The sequence below is a fragment of the Daucus carota genome, chromosome 7, assembly GCF_001625215.2.
Source record: "Daucus carota subsp. sativus chromosome 7, DH1 v3.0, whole genome shotgun sequence".
Lineage (NCBI taxonomy): Eukaryota > Viridiplantae > Streptophyta > Magnoliopsida > Apiales > Apiaceae > Daucus > Daucus carota.
Window position 1 is genome coordinate 12,073,137 of NC_030387.2, and position 14,859 is coordinate 12,087,995.

A 14,859-nucleotide genomic window follows, 5' to 3' on the forward strand; every position below is an offset into this window, starting at 1 on the left:
ATTAACTAAATATAAAAAAGATAAAAAGTTATTATTATATTATTAAAAAGATTTAGGCCGGTGAATAGTGCCGGCCTAAATTTAGTCCAGTACTGTTCATCGGTCTAAATTTGGACCAAATTTTAAGCCACTGTTGGGAGGATTTAGACCGAAATCGGTCCAAATTTGGACCTTTAGGCCACGGTTGGATTTGCCCTAACGATACTCATTTCTTACACTTTTTTTTTGTCTCGGATCCCGATGTATATAATTCATTGGGACGGAGGGAGTATTGATTATTGTGTCACTATTGTCATAAATCATAACCATAATTTGTCCAGAGAAACCACCCTCTTATATGGTGAAAAGTATCACAGCACACCGTATCCAAGTTGCTAATAAAACTACAACAACTTTCCCTGTCAAAACACAACTAAATTGGTAACATTATTACATACTTGGCTTTGCATGGATCACATACTCACACGATCACCACACAACCAAAAATAAATATGTACCGACAAAATCAAGTTTCCTTTTCATACCCATGTGTTGAATCTCTTTTATTTAAAGACATCATCTATATAAACCCTCAAATCTTTACAAATCTTTTTTAAGTTTAATACGCGAGATTGTGTATGAAACAAGTAGAGTTGAGTAGTAGTGAGCCATAGAGATAGTTTTCTACAAAATGGAGACGGAAAAAATGAACAAAGTGGTGGTAGATGAAGAGAAGAGAGATATAGGTGTGGGAGCGAGTAGAAAAGTGAGCAACTCAGAGTTGTTTATAAGGTTCATGGCTTTGCTACTATCACTCGCCGCAGCTCTTGTTCTCGCATTTGATAAACAGACGGAGATCATCCCCGTAACCCTCGTCTCCACCCTCCCTCCTCTTTATGTTCCGGCCACCGCCAAGTTTCATTACCTCTCCGCCTTCACGTACGTTTTAAGTTATTTTACATATATGTATTTATTTTTTGAGAATTTTTCAAAACTACCACTTTTTTTAAAAAAAATTTTGCGATTTTAGTATCTTTTTAAAATATTTGCAAAAATACTAATGTTTTGGTCGCAAAAATACGATCCGCAACCAGATGCAACTTCATTTAACTGACCCCGCGGGGGTTGCATGTATAGTTGCATGTGATTGTAACGAGTTGCATACAGTATTTTTGCAAATATTTTCAAAAGTATGATATCTTTACAAAATATCTGAAAAAGATGCGGTATTTATTTTTTACTTGGGTATTTATGAGAAAAACTCTCCTTTTTTTTATGATTTGGAGGTAAAAAAGATTCGAACCTATTTAGTTCATCAGTGTCTAGGGTCGGAATCAAGTGGCTAACCTGTGCATGAAGTTCGGTTTAACTTTTAAATTTTATTCTACTGATGTTTTTTTTTCTTATTTTAGTCCTTTTTGATGTTATATTCAGATACTTTGTGGTGGCCAACGCGGTAGCATGCGCATATGGAGCTGTCTCATTCATAGTAACACTGGCTAAGAGAGGAAGCAATAAGAGGGGCTTGGCTAATTGGATTATCATGTTTGACTTGATCATGGTAGCTTTGCTAGCTTCAGGCAGTGGAGCTGCAGCAGCCGTGGGGGTTCTTGGCTACAATGGCAATGAACATGTTCGCTGGAACAAAGTTTGCAATGTCTTTGGAAAATTCTGTAACCTGGTTAAAGTGTCCGTCGGATTTTCACTACTGGGATTACTGCTCTTCATGTTCTTGGTTATGATTGCTGTTGTTCGGAAACGCTAGGATGATAAGGCTTTGTAGTTTCTGGTTTGTGAATGTTTCTCAAGCTCTGTTTTGCATTCTCTGTTTTTTGCCATTCAAGAAAAAATAATTTGTGATGGTTTTAAAAAAATAATTGTATGTGAATTTGATAAGTTTGGTCTTTCTCAGCCTCTTGTACTTTTTGCTTAAATCTAACACTTATGATTTAGACTCTTGCTTCTGATGCTAAATATGAGGTAATGAAGATCAAAATTAAAAATTTGTAATTTAACTATGATGCTAAAGGAAAATCAGAGACTGTTAACAGCAATCGATTGTATAAATATTGAAAAAAAAATAAAAATCACACAACACCATAGCACAAATGAAAAGTAATTTCACTGTAATAATATCGTACTCTAGCTGGGAATCTGGAGATACATGGTAAAAACAGAGCGCAGAATCAGCAATACAAGAACAATGGCAGCAAAAAACGAAACAAGAATGGCGCCTGCTGAATGTTGACAGAATTTATCAAATATATTACAGATTTTGGTCCAGCGGGTGTGAGAATTTCCTTTATATCCAATGTAAGCCACTCCTCCGGCTGTTCCCAATGCCGCTGCTGCAATTGCCAGCATTACCTGCATTTGATGCACAAAAACTTATCAATTTCGACCCAATATACCAGTTTGTAGAATACTATGGCATAATTTGATCTATGCAGTGTGCATTAGTGCATAGCATTATGGATCACAGGTTTGACAGGATAGAAGGCTTACCACATCAGTTAAAACAATATATAATGCTAATTTTTTGCTGTAGCCAAGCTTCGACAGTGCTGAGATGCTCAACCAGGTCGTGATGATGCTGTAAAGACCGACTGTGGAGAGTGCTGCCACAAAGTATCTGCAGTGTTTATAATTTTTGTTACTTACTATTACTTGATTAAAAATTTTGAGCACAGGTTATTAATCTAGTAGCATATGTGTGCATCATTTTTAATCTCTAATTATATACTCTAAGCTAGCTGGTGATTATCTATATTCATCATAATCTTGTGGTAATACATTTAAATTAGCGGAAATTAAGAAGATAGTTTAGGTGTGTGTCGTGCAAAATAAGCATGAAATGCAACTTACAAAAAGGCCGGGGTATCCGTGAATTGTGCAGTAGTAGATACGCTCCCGAAGGGGGGGAATGGAATAGGAACCAACTCTGTTTGTTTGCCTGTAACCATCACTACCACAGCTGTTAGCGACCCGGTGAATAATAACAACCTCAACACAACCTCCAGCATTGCCCCGCGGCTGGCAAGACGCTGCAATTTTATAAGGTACTCTTCTGGCGCAACACTAGAAGTGGGCGGCATGCTTAATAATCAGAACTTTATAGCTAGACAGTTTTGGTTATTTGAATGTGTAGTTTACAAGTTGTTTCTGATGATCAAGTGCTGATAAAAAGGATACTTATAGGCACTTGTGAGACATGGCAGCATGTCTGCCTTGACTCGCTCTTACATGAACAAATTGTACACCTATGATTTGAAGTATCTATTCTATAATATCATGTTTCTGGCAATCTCAAGATTTTGAGTATCAATCTTGTTTATAATTGCATGTGTATCTTGACATAACTAAAGAAAGCCCAGGTGATAATCTTGTTGTTAAGTACAATTTCTTTTTCTTTTTTTCCTTTCTAGAGAGGAGCATGTGTCTCGTGTGTCTGACCAAATATAACTATGTCAGACTTCAAACTTGGCCATACACGAGCATCAGCTGCTTTTCTAGATTTTTCATAAATTGGATTAGATTATTCATAAGTCATACCTAGGAAGCATGAGTGCGGATGCGTGACACGGAAATACGGGAATTCGACAAAATCAAAATTAAGGAATATTGGTTCAACAACTTATATAAACACACTAGCTACACATAGATATATTATTTTGTTTATTTTGACTAATTAATATTTTTTAATTGTGTAAATTAAAGTTTTTTTTAAAAAAAAAAGTTGTCGGAAATTAAAAAATTTGTCAGTCTGATGCATCCCCGCACCCCATTTACGTATCCCGCGTATCCTCGTCTCTGACGTCACCAATACGCTACATGGCATATCCCGTATGTATTCCGTCGCACCCCGCACTCCCAAGTATATCATACGCAGTTCTTCACCCAAGTGAATGCGAAGTATCCTGCTTTCTAGAGTAGGACATATCAAATAATTAATGAACAAAAAAAAATCTCTAGGCTGTAGGTGCCGCCAGCAAGGAGGGATCTCATCTACCTATCGCATTGGACGTGCTTTACACTAGTGATTCTTTTCTCTCTGTTTCCTTACCGAGAGAAACACAGAGAAATTGAAGCTTACTTGTAGGTTGTCCTGTACCATATCATTCTAGATTCTACTCCAGTTAAGAGTCAACTTTAATTCTTTAAATGTTAATAATGCAAGTCGCCAAGTCTTATGGGAAAAACACATTGCAAACAAATACAACCTGGTCTGCTCAGATGCCTGGTTGTAAGTAGTTTCATACAGAGGACAAGAGGTCATCAGATAGTCCTGTTTATTGCATTAACTTCAACCTAAAGTAGATATATCTCTGTTTGACATTTAAAGCCTCTAATCGTGCATCATGATATCCTTTGACAATATAATTAGGAATTTAGGATCAAACCTTGATTGTGAAACCTACAGCATATACAAAACACGCTCGCTGACTTGAGGAAAAGAAAATTTTCCAGAAAAAATTCAAGAGAGCAATAATTCAAATTATTTGAATTTTAACATGCTTGCTTATGATTAAACTGAAATGTATAAGGATAAAATTGTGATTTAAGGAATATCTTCAGAGCTCATAAATAGGAACATAAGCGAATAATGCAGCATATGATTATCGACCTTTGTACTCACTTGGTAAGTTTGTTATATCCTGTGATGCAGTAACTGGAGCAGTGGAAGTGAAGAAAATGTACCTCCGGATTCATGGGTGATATATGATGTTGAAGTTTTGAGGGTATACTGAAAAGAGCTTTCTTCCGCTTTTGTCGAACTCAGTTACCTGGTACGTGACTGCTTCTTGTTAACTTAATATTTTGTGATGTTGGAAAACTTGGTTGGAACAAACTGAGTGTGTGTCCACAGGTTTAAAATATTGTAAGCAGCAATTCAGAACCAATGAGCTGTGATTTTTCTCAGCTGGATTTGTTACTGTGATTTTGCCTACTATAAGAAAGTTACATCTGTATTACTACCTCGTCTTAGGCCTAATGCTTTTACCAGGTAAAGTTAGATCCTGTTCTTCTCTGTTGATCTGAAACTGTGCTTTATAATTTTTTAAACAATAAGCAATAAATTGAAACCATTATAGGCTCCATTTGACATTGTTTTCGCAGACAATAATAACATCTTTTTTTGGTAAATCTAGAAAAAAAAAATTCAAACATCAACAGTCAGCTCAAAAACTACTTTTAGAGAAATCAAATCATTCTCTTTTGGAAATAACTGTTTTCTAACTTTTGGGGGAAGTTGTCATAAGATTCACAATCAAATCTCATTGAAAATATTATTTTTTTTGTATTATAACTCAAAATATGAAAATATCAAAAAAAAAAATTATTATCAACGTTTTTTATTCAGACACTTTTTCCGACAACATAACAATTTTTAACGACTCTCCGAATTGTTATATCCTCGAGACCTCCTTAAACATATTAATCAAATCAAGTAATATATTTCTCTTCATATGCTAGGGTAACCATTAGAAACAAAAATTAAAAGAGCTCAAAACAAGAATTGTATTACAGTAAGAAAATTCAAAAATAAAACAAATGAAATAGGCCTTTGGAAACAGCTTTGTCCTTGTTGCTTTTATTTAAGTTTGACAAGTTTCAAGACTTGGGTGTAAAGCAATGCATTACAAGTCTGCAACTAAATAAAGCATACAATCCTGGATTTTGGATGTAAGAAGACTCATCTTCAATTATTAACTCCTTCCTAAAAGAAAAGAGTAAACCAGATCGTTTCCAAGTCATTACAAATCCACCTTAATGCAACTCTTGCATTCTACAATCTTTCCAACCAAACTTTTAACAATCCAACCCTTTTCTTTCTAGTTCTTTGCGCCACAACTCTTTCGTCCCCAACCCTCTGTTCTAAAAGTCGCTGATTAATCACGATTAATCACCGATTAATCCCTGTTCTATAGCTCGCCGAACTGATTAAATCTCCGATTAATCACCGATCAATCTGATTAATCTCCGATCAATTCAATTAATCCCCGATTAATCCTTGTTCAGTGACTTCACCGATTAAGTCCCTTTAATAAGTTTCCCATTTAAAAAAATGATATAAAACAAAAGGGACAATGTCCCTTTGACAAACCAACTTTAATCTATTATATTACTGAAGTCCAAAACATCTTTATATCTGGGAACAAATGAAAAACAGTCCATGTGAAATTATGAAAGTGAAGGCCAATCTTCTAGGTTGACATAGATTATATCTGATATATTTAACACCAGAATTACAAATGCGGGGCAGTAGCTGCAGACATTGTAGATAACAGACAGACGTGCAAATGCTTTTCATGTATTTGCCAACATCTATATCAAAAACACAACAAAATCTTGGATAACATTGAAATTATACTCAACTCAGTAATCATTTGAGCCCAGGTATGGACAGTTTGTTAGGGGTGACAAATCTGTGCAAAATGTTGCAACATCTGTCCATGGAACTATTTATTACAACTTGCATGCATTACAAGAAACAAGGTCCTCAATGCACAATCCATATTGCAAATTGAACTTCTGCTCGATGGTTTCATAATGTCACGTTCCTATATCCCCTTCTTCCCAGCAATCCCTTGATCTATAAAGGTCAAACTTAATAATACAAGCACTGGCCATGCATCATTTGAGTAACGAAAACAAAATTGCAAAATTACATTTCTGCTACAGATGTACTATTTGATGAGCAACAAGCATAAATTTTCCACCAATATATCTGAATAATTGATTGAACCTAAAACTACACTCTGATTGGAGGACCACGCTTGACATTAGACTCAACAGGAGATGCTAAAGACTTTGTCCGACTAGTGTCTTTGCTAAACGTTTCTACTAGTACCAGAGCATTTTGCTTAAGATTTGCGATGAGTTGCCTTTTCTGTTCCAGATGGGAAAGAGTATACTCACCTTTAGGTTGTCAAAGTTAATTTCAAAGTCACCAGTTCAGCATAAAAGATCTTTTGCCAGCAGGTCTTCAGTACTGACATTCACATCCAATCCCAGTTCTACTAGACCATTTACCATAGCAGGGATATCAGCCTGCAACGCAGCAGCCAAGTCCTGGACAAGATGAAACAAAATATGTTTCTCATAAGCAACGTCAACTATATATAATATATTTACGTGAAGTCATGAAAGAGAGAAGTAAAGTACAACAGAGTAGATACAAGATATACAACTGGATTGCTGATCTAATAGTACAAACATATTCTGAAACCAACATGGATTCTTCTGGAAAATAGCCCTGACATGGTATATAGCAATTAAAAAAAAAAGTCCTGACATGATGTAGTAATAAACTTCACAAGTACACACTAGTAGATTCAAACATAAACAAAATCATAATATGCTGTTAAGGCAAGGGCTCATGATGCCATATCACATGTGTACAGAAAGAAATTTGCAGGTACTAGGTATACAAAATCTAACAATATTAAATCCAGCAGAATACCTTTCTGTCTTCTTCCTTTTGACACTTTATAACCTTCAGAGTCCAGTCACTAACCAGCTTCTGAAGCTCAACTATGATCCCTGGCTTCTTTGCTTCAGATAAAGTCTGGCATCACAGATAAGCAGTGTGTTATAGTTTGGCCAATAAAATGATGCAAATACGGAACTACTTTACCAGCATCTCCACAGGTCAAGTAACCAGGTGACTGGATCAGTGTATACAGACAGATTCTTTGATCAGTCATTATAAATGAATATGTAGTATGAATCAGCAACTATCGATAATACAGCTTTCTCAAATTAAAAATACTACTACAATTATAAAATACAAATCAGTAATCTTTTTAGAAGGTCTCGAAATTGTCAAACCATTTATGTATCCGCATATAGATGATGTGATGTGGTAATATGATCAATTTATGTTAACCAATATGACTGATTAATGTTAACCACTCTAAGTTGCTTTAATTTATTGGTTGCTCAGGATGATGTATGTCACAGGACTTATCTGCTTTGGCGTAAACCATACAGGGAACAAAAATAACTACCTGACTTAGAACATGAATGGTTGCAGCAGCAATCTCGGGCTTGCGTTCTAGCAGACAACCCTGTGTTGACAATAAATGCAATTCATCTTAAAGGAAGATTATGCAAAACCACCAGACACGGTATGACGGTACATAAAAGACAATAGGGCATAACAATGAAAAATTTTCAGAACATATGCATATTTTAAAGGTTTTTGAGATAACTAGCAGACTTAACGTAATTGCAAATTCCTTGGCTATGTTTGTTTCATGAGACTATAGTCCCCAGACATTATTGCGCTACAAATCATAAGGTGATCTATAAGTAATTTACAGCACTATTTTGAAGCATTCAATATGACAAAACAAGTGTGAATACTAGATAATCAAGAAATTAATTGGCCTTAAAATTCATAGAACCTATTCCTACAACATTGAAACCATATTCCAGCAATGTTGAAACCCCTAGAAGGAATATCTGATTTATAAATTAGCAATTTGTAATTAAACAAAAGACCTACAGTTCTATAGTGAAGAATATCTTATATATGATACTGGTCTTAGCTTCATATAAAAGGTATTTCCTTCAGAAGTAATGTTCAAATCAATTAGCATGCATACCTTTCAGCCTTTTTACATAGCAGACCAGATCACATCATTGTTACAAGAATTATACTGAAAGACTAAATATATGACATGAAAACATACCTTTGCAAATGAAAATCCAGTTGATAGACTGTGTCTCTTCATTGTATCTGATCTTAGCTTCTCAATGTACCACAAACTTTCAATATCTCCTGCAAGAGGTTAAATGAATTAAGTAAATAAACAAGAGACCCGTCCAATATCCAAAGCGTGCTATTGGCACAACATTGTACCTGGAAAAATAAAAAATGTATCAGCAATTGCAATCTTCTAGAGAGAGTGATATTTAAAGACAAAGAAACTTGCAAGGACCTCTTTGGGCAGAGAACTCCATCCACACATCAAAAGAAGTCTCCCTTAGTTTTACCCCGGCCCTGACAAATCTTTTCGAGTACTTAGATATTAAGTCCCACTTATCCGTGTTGTAACATATGCTGCAAACGTATACGACTGGTCATGACAAAGTATTTAACACATAAAAAGACATGCATTACATAAAGATAATGAGCAAACCTAGACAATGTCCACAATCAATAATCACCAGGCAACCTACTAATTTTTCACTGTTTTTTTTTTTAAGTTGCACAACTCCAGTGAGAACAAAATTTATCATTAGCTTATATATATGCTGATGATATGCATTACAAGAGTTCGCTAAATTACTATTTATAAAGAAGCCCAATTTATTAGATGCTAATTAGTCTTTACTCTCCATTGTAATTCCTGTAACCCAGCAGACTCCAACTCTTCTTGTTCCAGCTAGGAAAGAATCTCTACAATTTCATTATTTTTGCATTTACCTTACACTCAGGGACGTATTTAGAGGGGGGCCAGTGGGGGTACTTGCCCCCACTGACCTTCTCAATAGGTATACATTTCTACTATAATTCTCATAAAATTGTTTATTTGCCCCCATGGTTGAGGTCTTTTATCTTAACCCAAGAGGTTCAGGTTCGATTCATTCCAGCTGTTTTTTTTCCCACTTTCTTTCTTTCCCTCTCTGTTATATTTTGCCCCCACTAGCTCAAAAGCCTGGCTACGTCCCTGCTTACACTGTATGTTATCTAGATAAGGATTATGTACTTGACTTCTCCAATACTGATGGGACCTCATCATGGTATATATATGGTAAGATATTCAGCCAGCAAGGTCAAAGTCTCTACAATTTCAGTATTTTTGCACATGGCTGGCTGTGCATGGAAGGTTACCAAAGATAGGCTGAACAATTTTGGTATTGCCACTAACATGGTCTACAACCAATGTAATGCTGAATATTGATCTGACTAAACATCTCTTCTTTGACTGTGTATACTCCAGAGGGATTGTAAAAGCTTGCGCGGATACTCTGCCCCCCATTATTGATCCCTACAGTACTCTAGAGGGATTACAGGATGGCTGTTTTGTGTAGGCTTCACAGATCAAATTTTATATGAAAAGTCAAGTAGCTGTTTATAATATTTGCAGGCAACGAAACACTACATTTATGATTGAGTGCAGCAGAACAGGCAACCTAGCTTGGCTGATTAAAAGAAGCATTATGGAAAAACCGCATGGTTGTCTTTGATTTTGGAAGGCCGGGCTATAAGTTTCTTCTCTCTTAGTCAAGTTCTCTTACTTACTTGGACGAGTGTTTTGTAGTTAAGAGTCGTAGACTATGAAAAAGGTCATTCTCTATCAGTTTCCTTTGGTATTTACTATTTTATTTAACAAAAGAAAACATGTATAGCATGCCAAACAAAGTAGGATAGTAGTAGAACTGTAAAAGCCAATTCGTAGAATTGTTCAATGACTTTTGAACAAATTTGCATTTGCTAACTGGAGTTATTATTCGTCAGGAAAAATGTTTGGTACAAGCTTCAAAAAGGCATGATTGATCTATATTCTATACTGGCATGTTTTTCAACTATACAATTATATTTCTCCCTCAGAAGTCATGTTCAATACAGTCAATACTCAATACCAACATGCTTGGACTAATCATGGAGTTCAATGTAAGCAGGGAGGATATTGACTGCCAGACACCTTTTCAGTCGGTGACAGCAACACAACCAAAAATAGGGAACCCGGGGGAAAGGGGAATTATTTTTGAGTGACATATATGAATTACAAATATTTAAAAAAGACGTAAATTATATGCAAATAAACGATACTGGCAGAAAGCTACCTTAATTAAAATATAAAACCTTGTACAAAAACAATTGAACTTTGATATCCAAATGTGAGATGATTATACAAAAAATCAAAAGGTTCCACTTACGTATATCATAAAATAAAGTAGTTGGAAAAAGAATATAACATGAGAAGGTTTTTTATACACCCAACGTATATCATAGATAAGATCTAATAGTATACTTTACTACATTAACAAATTCAGCCGAAACACCAAATCACATCCATGACTTTAAAGATTGGCTTTCCAGACATTTACAGAACACGATGTTGTGTTCTTATAGCTGTTGAAGAGATGGATTAATAAGATCCGATCTGTCATATATCATATTTTCGGTACAAGACAAAAACTATTTTCAAAGTATGATCGATGTGATGAAGAAACATAGAAGAGATGTGTATCATGGCATAGTTACCTGAAAACTATATCAGCTGTGCCAGCTTGTAGTTGGACATCATTTCTTTTCAGAAGTTTCATCACTTCAACCATGAGATTGGCATCATTATTCTCTTTTGCGTGCATCTACAGGCAACAAAATATATTAACATAGATGTCAAACAACCTTTAGAAGAGTCGTAAGTGGTATACCAATATATGGTGCGCAGACCCAACACTTGGACTTAATCCATATACATTGTGCTTCCACAATGCCTTCTTACCTGTTCAAGCAGTACAACCAAATTCATCCATGTGTCGAAACAAAACTAAACAATAACTTGAAAAAAATAAACTAGAAGTATAAATGCAACTTATGTATACAGGTCTAGAAATATGCAGTCAAAAAGGTTGAGGTTCATTATATGAAAGTGGTATTGAGTATTGGTATATGCCTTTTTACAGAATTAAATATCAGTCGAAGTGTGAATATTTCCTACTGTCCTTTAGATGAGATGTAAAATACTGACTACTGAGAGAAGAAATTATTATTTTCTCTCTTAGTGTGTACCAGATTACCAATACTCATCGACTCAAGTGCAGAAGCACAATTAAGGATCATATAGTTTGTAGATGGAGTTCTGTGGTCCAGCTTTGCTCTTACATACATTCAATATTATATACTTGACCCGACTAGTCAAGTTGCGTTAATGAAGAACAAATGAAATATCAACAAGTCACACCTGACCTATTCTATAAACTGTGTGGTGTTCTAAAAATAAAATTATTCACAAGTACACTAATCATTATAAATGTTTACTATTTAAAGACTCAAAATCAGAGCTTGGAAACATGGGCATACCAAAGTCAATAGCACCCACACGTACACAAGCTTTAGTTACTTCTCGACAAAGGTTTTCATTAAAGTTCTCATGAATGCGGAGATTCGACAGTCTCTGCAAAGTGCAAACCCAAATTCCGCATCAAATGCAATGAAATGATTAAAAAAACAAACTCTAAAAACTACAAAGCAATCAATTATTGACTAACAAATCTCCGAAGATTCTCCAAAACATCGAAAAGAAGCTTAATGTCCTCAACATTGGCACAATTCTCAATAAGTGACCATAACCAAGCATTAGGAGGCGCTGTCCTCTGTTCATTCACCGATTTAAGTATCTTATCATACAGCTCCTTAACAGTATCTGCACCCAACCATATACACATATCATTAATAACAATCACAAATAATTAACAATAATCGTTTATAAAAAGCGGAAATAGAGTTAACACGAAATGTCACCCGTAGTTTCAACTTTCGTAGCAGCAGCTGCTTCAGTACAGAATGATGCCCTGGGCATCACACTCCACCGCGTAAGATCAATCTTCGTACCTAATCAATTCACAATCCTCATATCACAATCATTCCTTCCTCTACATGGAATCTAATAAGTAGTACAACACAATGTATGCATTCAGTTGAAATAGGTCAATTTAATGTTCAACTATATAAATGGAACATGCCTGAGGATAGGTGACGGCGCTGGGGGATCCATGGAGAATCGGAGCTGCCGGAGAGAGGAGTTTCATCGCCGGCGGTGAGATGAAGGGGATCGGAGAAGAGAAGCGCCGGCCGGGAGTGTTTAAAAACCCTAGCGAGTCGGCCAACAGATGAAGCTGTTTTAAGCATTTCGTTTTGCTTTCAGTGGGGCTGGAAGAGAAACAGACTTTAGCCCAGGGTTTTAAACCATCTCATCTCATCGTTCCAATAAATTCATATATCAATATTTTAATACTTCTAATCTTTTTATAATTATTCTAATCTTTTAACAATAAGTTAAGATTTCATACTAATATCAATATCAAACTTAATAAATTTATTCAATTAGAGAAATATTATATTTAAACAAAGAAAATTTATACACCTAATTCATATTACACCTAATTCATATATTGTTCCTACAAATGCTCAATTAATACATCTCAAAATGTAATATGAATTTTTTTATTTTTCATTTTTCGATGTCGTCCAAAAAATTGTTGAAATCAAGCATTTTTATCGTTCTCAACCGTCTCAACTTTTGGATCTGGCACTTCGATTAGTTTTTTATATTATGTTTTCAAAGTTTTAGTTATATTATATTTTCGTGGAAGTTGTATTTGCAATCAAGTTTTATCGAGTGTGATCTTTATTTCATATTTGATGTTTTGTTAATTTAAGTTTAATACATTTCGAGAGTGTTTAATTTTATTATATTTTATAATAAAATATAATTTATAACTATTTAATAATTATATTAATATATAATCAATAATTAACTAAATATACAAAAGATAAAAGATTATTATTATATTATTAAATAGATTTAGGCCGGTGAATAGTGTCGGCCTAAATTTAGGCCAATACTATTTAGTGCCTAAATTTGGACTAAAATTTAGCCACTGTTGGGAAGATTTAAGCCGAAACTGGTCCCAGCGTAGGACAAATTTAACAAATAAAATGATGAGACATTTTATTCAATTGAAAGAGAAATTTATCTTCCGTGTATAATATTTGTGAAAAAGTTGTTTAATCAAATCGAACGCTGAGTGCACCCTCTAACTTTCATTCTCTGTTGTATTATATCAACTTGTAATTAATATTTAAATATCATTCATATAATATATACTAGCTTATAACTCGTGTCATGCGTCATGCATGGGTGATTTATAACATTTTTTAGTTATTGTCTATATTTTAAATTTAATTGAGATACAAATATGATATACTGACTGAATTTTTAAATATTTTGGCTTAATTGATAATGAAAAGATTTTTTAGAACAAGTTATATATTAAGAAGACTCGTAGTAATAATAATAATAATAATAATAATAATAATAATAATAATAATAATAATAATAATAATAATAATAATAATAATAATAATAATAACAATAATAATAATAATAATATAGTATAAATAGATAATATGGACTATGATATTACTTTTAAAGTGATAACATGGAGTAATTAAAAATAACAGTAATTTATTCAGTAGAAACATATCATCGGTTGTATATTAATAATTATATATAATAATATTATCTTTTTATATGCATGTTGCATGTGTTATATTTTGAAAATCGATTTTTTAGTTAGTAATATGAAAAAGATAATGTGTTTTAGTTAAAAAGGGTAGTTGTTATGTTGTCCAATGTTATTTTTAGTATATTGAGTTTTTTTAGTTAGAAAATATAAAAAAAATAACAGCTTTAGTTAAAAAGGATTACTGATTATATAAGTAGCCCATAATTCAGCCCAAGTACTGCCAAACCAAAATTATAATGTTTCAGTTTTAATAGTATAGTATAGACGTATTGCGTAAATAACATAATTTTGATGTTTTATTATAGATACTTAATTATTGTCAATTTTTTAATAATGATTTTATTTTTGTATTTGTTAATATAGAAAATATCGTCCAATAATATAAATTTATATATGGTATGCAGACTATTTTCTCTATTTAATAAACAATTTTGGTATTGTAAAACTTAAAAGTGACTAGATTAAGAATCAAAAAACATTTCTAAAAAATATGATTTATAAAATATGAATTTTTTAGGGCTTTTTTTATTAATAATCACGTTTTCAATCTTATTTTCAAAAATACTACCTTCTCTAAAATATTTTCAAAAATACTGTGGTTGCATATGC

The 14,859-nt window shown here is 33.8% G+C and overlaps 3 protein-coding genes across 4 annotated transcripts; 1 reads left to right on the forward strand and 2 right to left on the reverse strand.

Moving 5' to 3' along the window:
• Window positions 1–585: 585 nt before the first annotated feature.
• On the forward strand, window positions 586–1,890 carry LOC108196551 (CASP-like protein 1E2). Its single transcript, XM_017363874.2, has 2 exons — window positions 586–918; window positions 1,414–1,890. The coding sequence occupies exons 1-2, from the start codon at window positions 671–673 to the stop codon at window positions 1,742–1,744; spliced, it is 579 nt and encodes a 192-aa protein (XP_017219363.1). The 5' UTR covers window positions 586–670; the 3' UTR covers window positions 1,745–1,890.
• Window positions 1,891–2,018: 128 nt separating this feature from the next.
• Window positions 2,019–3,173, reverse strand: LOC108196550 (CASP-like protein 1). Its single transcript, XM_017363872.2, has 3 exons — window positions 2,845–3,173; window positions 2,485–2,611; window positions 2,019–2,346 (listed from the first exon to the last, which is right to left on the reverse strand). The coding sequence occupies exons 1-3, from the start codon at window positions 3,072–3,074 to the stop codon at window positions 2,122–2,124; spliced, it is 582 nt and encodes a 193-aa protein (XP_017219361.2). The 5' UTR covers window positions 3,075–3,173; the 3' UTR covers window positions 2,019–2,121.
• A 3,136-nt stretch (window positions 3,174–6,309) lies between these two features.
• Window positions 6,310–12,917, reverse strand: LOC108196548 (uncharacterized). 2 transcript variants are annotated; one of them, XM_017363871.2, is made up of 12 exons: window positions 12,685–12,914; window positions 12,464–12,553; window positions 12,211–12,365; window positions 12,023–12,116; window positions 11,374–11,444; window positions 11,201–11,307; window positions 8,928–9,049; window positions 8,679–8,767; window positions 7,992–8,051; window positions 7,445–7,549; window positions 6,901–7,053; window positions 6,310–6,574 (listed from the first exon to the last, which is right to left on the reverse strand). In XM_017363871.2, the coding sequence occupies exons 1-11, from the start codon at window positions 12,848–12,850 to the stop codon at window positions 6,937–6,939; spliced, it is 1,176 nt and encodes a 391-aa protein (XP_017219360.1). In that variant the 5' UTR covers window positions 12,851–12,914; the 3' UTR covers window positions 6,310–6,574; window positions 6,901–6,936. The 2 variants fall into 2 exon arrangements, with proteins under 2 accessions (XP_017219360.1, XP_017219359.1); XM_017363870.2 differs by having other exon boundaries at window positions 6,310–7,053; window positions 12,685–12,917.
• Window positions 12,918–14,859: the final 1,942 nt, after the last annotated feature.

Bases quoted from the DNA above. Each gene is read 5' to 3' on its own strand.
- LOC108196551 (XM_017363874.2), top strand. From the start codon at position 671: ATGGAGACGGAAAAAATGAACAAAGTGGTGGTAGATGAAGAGAAGAGA. The intron at 919-1,413 runs GTACGTTTTAAG...TGTTATATTCAG, and splicing joins CATTACCTCTCCGCCTTCAC to ATACTTTGTGGTGGCCAACG.
- LOC108196550 (XM_017363872.2), bottom strand. From the start codon at position 3,074: ATGCCGCCCACTTCTAGTGTTGCGCCAGAAGAGTACCTTATAAAATTG. The intron at 2,612-2,844 runs GTAAGTTGCATT...TAAACACTGCAG, and splicing joins ACGGATACCCCGGCCTTTTT to ATACTTTGTGGCAGCACTCT. The intron at 2,347-2,484 runs GTAAGCCTTCTA...CATCAAATGCAG, and splicing joins ATATTGTTTTAACTGATGTG to GTAATGCTGGCAATTGCAGC.
- LOC108196548 (XM_017363870.2), bottom strand. From the start codon at position 12,850: ATGCTTAAAACAGCTTCATCTGTTGGCCGACTCGCTAGGGTTTTTAAA. The intron at 8,768-8,927 runs GTCCTTGCAAGT...AACCTCTTGCAG, and splicing joins GGAGTTCTCTGCCCAAAGAG to GAGATATTGAAAGTTTGTGG. The intron at 8,052-8,678 runs GTATGTTTTCAT...TTGTCAACACAG, and splicing joins CTGGATTTTCATTTGCAAAG to GGTTGTCTGCTAGAACGCAA.